The following is a 7,500-nucleotide window of genomic DNA, read 5'->3' on the forward strand; positions in this document are numbered from 1 at the left end:
TCTCTCTCTCTCTCTCTCTCTCTCTATCTCTATCCCCCCCTCTCTCTCTCCTCTCTTACCATCCTCCGGTAGCTCGTTCTCTTCCACCTCTCTCTCTCTCTCTCTCTCTCTCTCTCTCGCTCCTCTCTCTCTCCTTTCTCTCTCTATCCCCCTCCCTCTCTCTCTCTTGCTCTCTCGCTCTCCTCTCTCTCTCTATCCCCCCCTCTTTCTCTCCTCTCTCTCTCTCTCCTCTCTCCCTCTTTCTATCCTCTCTCTCTCTATCCCCCTCCCTCTCTCTCTCTCTATCCCCCTTCTCTCTCCTCTCTTACCATCCTCCGGTAGTTCGTTCTCTTCCACCTCTCTCTCTCTCTCTCTCTCTCTCTCTCTCTCTCTATCCCCCCCTCTCTCTCCCTTCTCTCTTACCTTCCTCCGGTAGTTCGTTCTCTTCCACCTCTCTCTCTCTCTCTCTCTCTCTCTCTCTCTCTATCCCCCTCTCTCTCCCTCCTCTCTTACCTTCCTCTGGTAGCTCGTTCTCCTCCGCCTCTCTCTCCATGGTCTGGCACCATGCCTCCATCCTCTCCACCTCGGACTGCAGTAGCCGGAGGAAGAACTCCCCGTCCCTCAGGCAGGGCGAGGGCGAGGCTCGGCCCGAGTCCGGCAGGCTGCAGGGTCCCTCGTGCCATCCGCCGCCCCCCCCGCTCCAGGGGCAGGGGTGAGTGGGAGCGCGGCAGGGGCACGGGCAGTGCCCGCTGGTGCGGTTCCGGCCCGCAGGGGTCTGGCGGTCCGTAACCCGGGTGCATGTGGTGGTGCTGGTGCTGGTAGTCTTCGGAGTAGGCCCACTGGCCCTGCGTGTGGACGGTGCGGTACTCGCCGAACTGGCCCGCGGACTCGGGCTCCGAGGAGTGGCGCTGGAACGAGCAGCCGAACTGCAGGCTCTTGTCCTGCGTGGGGACGCCCACCAGCATCCCCGGGAAGCCCTCCAGCTCCAGGTCCGCCTGCACGCTCGCCGTCACACTGTTGGAGCGCTTGAAGCGCGCGCGTCTGGGGGGAGGGGCGGGGCGGGGCGACACACACAAAGCCAATCAGAAAGGTTTACGCAACCCGCATCACAAAACCGGCATCCCCTTAATACAATCTTCTGACAACGTCACACAAGTTGTCATTTGTAATACAACTGCAAGTGTAAATTGTATTGTACTCAGACAAATTGAAATGATATGAATTGAACTGAAACAGTACACCTAAAGGTGCTTGCTAACTTCCCAGGCAGTGCCCAGCGACAAACCCCCGCTGCAGTCTTTAGGGTGTTCAGAAAACCAACTTGCTGCTCGATGCTGCCCCCACAGTACAGGCTGGCTTTAGAACATGTCAACCAACAAACGCATACTGATGGTGCATACTGACCCAGCTGGTGTTTGTTGGCGTTTGTTGGGGCAGTGTAGATGAAGGGTGGTGTTTGTTGGGGCAGTGTAGATGAAGGGTGGTGTTTGTTGGTGTTTGTTGGGGCAGTGTAGCTGAAGGGTGGTGTTTGTTGGCGTTTGTTGGGGCAGTGTAGATGAAGGGTGGCCAGGGCTCGATGGTGGTTTAAGCCAGGCTTGTGCAAAATTCCAGAATTGAATTGAAACTTGCATTTCAATTGAGGTAGCAAACAGGAAGCAGAATTGCAATTCGAATTTTGCACAACCCTGGTTTTAAGCCCCCATCGTCGACTTCCAAGCAGCTCTGCGACCATCGACTTCAAGGCACCTAACCCTAACCTTAACCCTAGTGCCTTCCATGGAGCGCTGCCTGGAAGACGACGTTGGGGGCTTCAGAATACAACTTAATACCAGTCTTACATCCTTTATCAGGATTTGATTAGAATCCTTACTGGCTGAAGCAAGGCACATTAGAATTCCTATTGGTTGATGCAAGGCACATTAGAATCCCTATTGGCTGAATCCCTATTGGCTGATGCAGGGCACATTAGAATCCCTTTTGGCTGAATCCCTATTGGCTGATACAAGCAAGGCACATTAGAATTCCTATTGGCTGATGCAAGGCACATTAGAATCCCTATTGTCTGAATCCCTATTGGCTGATACAAGCAAGGCACATTAGAATTCCTATTGGCTGATGCAAGGCACATTAGAATCCCTATTGGTTGATGCAAGGCATGTTAGAATCCCTATTGGCTGATACAAGGCACAAGCTGTCAAGTTCATACTAATTGAAATGTATTGTATTACATTGAATTGAAATGAAATGAATTTAACTGCAACGCTACACAGAAGAATAGGTGTTGTAACTGTTTGGAATAACAAACCACCCAATCACACAAGTGACTGCCAATTAATGAGGTTTACAAAATGATAGCCAGAAAATCAGGCCTGTCTGAACAACATGCAGCTTGAACTGAACCAAATTTGAACTGTATTGTCACAGCCTGTGCTTCCATGATGAAGGATAATGATTCTAGTTATGGTCCACAATGACAGCCAAGCAACGACAATGACAATTTAATGACAGACAGGTGTTCACAAAGATTATCAGCAAACCCTCATCCAACTCTAGCCCCCATGCCAGGATGATTACCATAACTCTGTCTGTATCACTCAGTGAGACTGCAGAAGAGTGCCTGTCCTCTCTATAGCAATGGACAATAAACTAGGGAATGACAGTGACATAGAGTGACGTGAAATAGCTCTATACACTCTAGCGGAGAATCATTTATCACTCAAGTTGTTAGTACTTTGCATAGGCATTATAATGAGTGGACATGTGGGTTAAAAACAAAATCTGAAAAAAAAAAGAAACATGTTGAGCCGAGGAAAGATTATTTTACTCTTTAGATATCTAACAGATGCTGTTCGCTTACAGCCTGGCAGAGGGGTGACAGACATGACGAAGGGTTCACACATCCAGGCAATTTATTTTAAGAGCTGTTCATTTAGATACCCACGAGACACACACACACACACACACACACAAACACACACAGGATGACAGATACACATGCAGTTGGTAACACACACACTGCACTGAAATAAATACACACAGACACACACACACACACACACACACACACACACACACACACACACACACACACACACACAGGGGGAAACACTCACTCATTCACTCACTCACTTAGATAAATAAGTTGACAAATGCACAGGCAGTTGAAAAGACACAGACAAACACCTGCAAGTGCATACACATGCACTCTAACACACACACACACACACACATATATACACACACACACACACACACACACACACACACACACACACACACACACACCTCACACAATAAGATGCATAAATCTAAAATGTCTTACTTTTGTCAGATATTAAGTTTGTTACACCACAATATATTTTTAATTCTTTTACTCTGATTTGTGAACAAACAGAAAAAACATTCTCAAACTGACATACACACACACACACACACACACACACACACACACACACACACACACACACACACACACACACACATAGACACACACACACAGGGATAAATGAGAGCTCTGTGAAATGCTTCCTCCCTGAACGTTTCTTTCAAAGCCTGCACAAACACACAAAGAGAGATCTGCCGTAGGCCTACATGCTTGGCTGACTCTCTTCAAACCCGCGCTGACAAGGGCTTGCTTGTTCAACACAAACACACACACACACAGAAACGCACACACACATACACACAAAGACAAACACACACAAAAACACAAAGACAAAGACTACTTTTGTGAAATATGAAGGTGCCTGATTATGCTGATGGGAGTGGAAGTAGACACACACACACACACACACACACACACACACACACACACACACACACACACACACTTCATCAAAGCCACTCTTTTTCATCATTGTCAGATGCTGTATATTTGACAGTGTTAATTCCTCACACACACACACACACACACACACACACACACTCCCACATCCCACATACACACATGTACACACACACACACAGACACACACATAGACAGACACACACGCACATGCTTATACTGACGTGTAGATCAAACAGAGCGCATACGAGAGGAGAAGTAAGGAAGGTGAGTAGAGGAGGGGAGGGTCATACCTATGTGTGTGTGTGTGTGTGTGTGTGTGAGGGGAGAAGAGAGATGAGTTTTTGTCATACCTATGTGTGTGTGTGTGTGTGTGTGTGTGTGTGTGTGTGTGTGTGTGTGTGTGTGTGTGTGTGTGTGTGTGTGTGTGTGTGTGTGTGTGTGAGGGGAGAAGAGAGAGGAGTTGTTGTCATACCTATGTGTGTGTGTGTGTGTGTGTGTGTGTGTGAGGGGAGAAGAGAGAGGAGTTGTTGTCATACCTATGTGTGTGTGTGTGTGTGTGTGTGTGTGAGGGGAGAAGAGAGAGGAATTGTTGTCATACCTATGTGTGTGTGTGTGTGTGTGTGTGAGGGGAGAGGAGAGAGGAGTTGTTGTCATACCTATGTGTGTGTGTGTGTGTGTGTGTGTGTGTGAGGGGAGAAGAGAGAGGAATTGTTGTCATACCTATGTGTGTGTGTGTGTGTGTGTGTGTGTGAGGGGAGAAGAGAGAGGAGTTGTTGTCATACCTATGTGTGTGTGTGTGTGTGTGTGTGTGTGTGTGTCTGTGTGAGGGGAGAAGAGAGAGGAGTTGTTGTCATACCTATGTGTGTGTGTGTGTGTGTGTCTGTGTGTGTGTGTGTGTGTGTGTGTGTGTGTGTGTGTGTGTGTGTGTGTGTGTGTGTGTGTGTGTGTGTGTGTGTGAGGGGAGAAGAGAGAGGAGTTGTTGTCATACCTATGTGTGTGTGTGTGTGTGTGTGTGTGTGAGGGGAGAAGAGAGAGGAGTTGTTGTCATACCTATGTGTGTGTGTGTGTGTGTGTGTGTGTGAGGGGAGAAGAGAGAGGAATTGTTGTCATACCTATGTGTGTGTGTGTGTGTGTGTGAGGGGAGAAGAGAGAGGAGTTGTTGTCATACCTATGTGTGTGTGTGTGTGTGTGTGTGTGTGTGTGTGTGTGTGTGTGAGGGGAGAAGAGAGAGGAATTGTTGTCATACCTATGTGTGTGTGTGTGTGAGGGGAGAAGAGAGAGGAGTTGTTGTCATACCTATGTGTGTGTGTGTGTGTGTCTGTGTGTGTGTGTGTGTGTGTGTGTGTGTGTGTGTGTGTGTGTGTGTGTGTGTGAGGGGAGAAGAGAGAGGAGTTGTTGTCATACCTATGTGTGTGTGTGTGTGTGTGTCTGTGTGTGTGTGTGTGTGTGTGTCTGTGTGTGTGTGTGTGTGTGTGTGTGTGTGTGTGTGTGTGTGTGTGTGTGTGTGAGGGGAGAAGAGAGAGGAGTTGTTGTCATACCTCTTGTCGTCCTCCACTTGAACTCCAATAGAGTGCACTTCCCTCAGTGACTTTCCCTCTCCGTCTGAGTCTGACAGTGTCTCCGAGCTGTCCACCTACACACACACACACACACACACAACACACACACACACACACACACAGAAAGTAAGAATGACATAAAAGCCAGTCAAAGCATAAATACACACACACACACAGTCACACTCACACACATGCACACACAAGTTGCCGACACAAAAAGACAAAGTTGCAGACAAAAAAACTTTGGAGGATAGAAAGACAAAGGCATACACACACACACACACACACACACACACCTGCACTGCTATGGAGGGTCTGAGTTTGCGTGTGCGTCCCTCGGGTTTGTGCTGGTCAGTAGCGGTGGGGGTCGAGGCCTTGCTGAGCAAGATGCTGTTCTGGGGCAGCGAGGCGGACTTGCCCAGACTGCCCCCTGCTGGGCCCCTCTCGCGCTCTCGGTGACTGCGGCCGGCGCTCTCCAGCAGATTGTCGGCCGAGCTGCTGTGCTTGGCCCTCATTATCGCCCCCTGCTGGTAGCTGGCCTCGCGGAACAGCCCGCGGCTGCCGTCCAGGCTCTCGGCCGAGTTGCTGTTCTGCCGCGCACGACCGGAGTAGTACCCGCCCCGCGAGGAGGCACGCTCACCACCAGGGGGCTCTGCGCTGCCACCGTCCACTGAGTTGCTGTGCTGTTTGGCCCGCGGGTGGGGGTGGGGGTGGGGGGTGCGGGTGGGGATGTGGCGGCGCCGGCTGGCCCGTGCTGTGGAAGTAAGCGTCCTGGGTGGACTCAGTGCTACTCTGGGCTGTCACGGAGATCATGGGCTTGGACATGCGGGGGGGCAGAGGAGGAGGGCCCTTCCTGTAGGGAACGACTGCAGAGAGACACCGAGGGAGAGAGAGAGAGAGAGAGAGAGAGAGAGAGAGAGAGAGAGAGAGAGAGAAAGAGAGAGGTTAACACTTCTATATTAAAATGCTATTTGAGAGTATCAATCAATCAGCCAATCTATCTATCTATCTATCTATCTATCTATCTATCTATCTATCTATCTATCCAAAGTCTTACTTTAAACTATTAAAAGAAACACAACACACAACAACCCACTCATACCACGTCATCATGTCATTACAGTTTTTCTCAGTCGCTTTGGTGCTTTTCTCACATCACTATTGACATTTGCACAGCAGTTAGTGCATTTCTCAAAACAATTAGTGCAAACTGCAAAACCTAGTGGATAACTTGCGAAAGCACGTCACTTGCTCAAAATGGATAGTCCACTCTTCAAAAGCAAGTATTTATGTCAAGTCTTGACACCATCGTTTATGAACAAGATAGTCAAATGGCTTTGTCATGTTTTCATTACGACAGTTTATGCTGTCAGTGTTTTCCAATGCAAAAAAAGGTCTCGGTGACACTACCTGAACATGCTCAAGACAGCACTGTACACTACTTGTACAGACATTTGAAAACTACAGTAAAGTTACACACTGCTGTAGTTAGGAGAGTAAGTGAGTACAAGACACTGAATATGTACGTTTCACAGTTTTACTGTATATGCTCTTTGCAATTCTACAGCATTGTGACAGAATTTGATTACTAGTTCACCAATTTTGTATGTAATGACTCAAGCAATGAAATGAAGACTATTAGTTTTATTGGGAACGACTATTCAGCATCCATAAGTATAGTTCATTTTGACTGACATGACAAAAGCAACTGATACATGTTCAAAAGTACTTGCAATTTGTTCAGAGGAAGGAGAAATTGCTACTATGATGTGCACAAATGACTAAATGTTGTGGAGGTTGAACCAATAGTTATTAGAATTTTCATTCTGATCTGAGAAAAGCACCAAAGCGACTGAGAAAAACTGTAACTTGTTGATAATCAGAATATTCCACTTGAACCCGACCTGCCACTGTTCCCTCTGCAGAACCAACTCCCAGCAGCTTGTTTGCTTTTTCAAGGACATAATAGTGATATATGAAGAGCGCAGTGATGGAGGACTACGTCAGAGGATGGAGGGAGGGGAACGGAGGAGGGGAGAGAGGAGGATGGAGAAGGAAGGATGGAGAGAGAGGAGGAGGAGAGAGAGCAGGATGGAGAGAGATAAGATAGAGAGAGAGGAGGAGAGAGAGAGGGAGAGTGGAGAGAGAGAGAAGAATGGAGAGAGGAGAATGGAG

At 48.2% G+C, this 7,500-nt stretch overlaps 1 protein-coding gene across 1 annotated transcript in view; it reads right to left on the minus strand.

Moving 5' to 3' along the window:
• The window catches only part of dlgap3 (discs, large (Drosophila) homolog-associated protein 3), a 194,446-nt gene that overhangs the window by 6,204 nt on the left and 180,742 nt on the right, over nucleotides 1-7,500 (minus strand). Inside the window, 5 exon segments of the mRNA XM_042077316.1 lie at nucleotides 493-674; nucleotides 676-1,020; nucleotides 5,305-5,399; nucleotides 5,622-6,014; nucleotides 6,016-6,191. Of these exon segments, the coding sequence (XP_041933250.1) occupies nucleotides 493-674; nucleotides 676-1,020; nucleotides 5,305-5,399; nucleotides 5,622-6,014; nucleotides 6,016-6,191 (1,191 nt within the window).

This window comes from Alosa sapidissima, chromosome 21, assembly GCF_018492685.1.
Source record: "Alosa sapidissima isolate fAloSap1 chromosome 21, fAloSap1.pri, whole genome shotgun sequence".
In the NCBI taxonomy this organism is placed as follows: Eukaryota; Metazoa; Chordata; class Actinopteri; order Clupeiformes; family Clupeidae; genus Alosa; species Alosa sapidissima.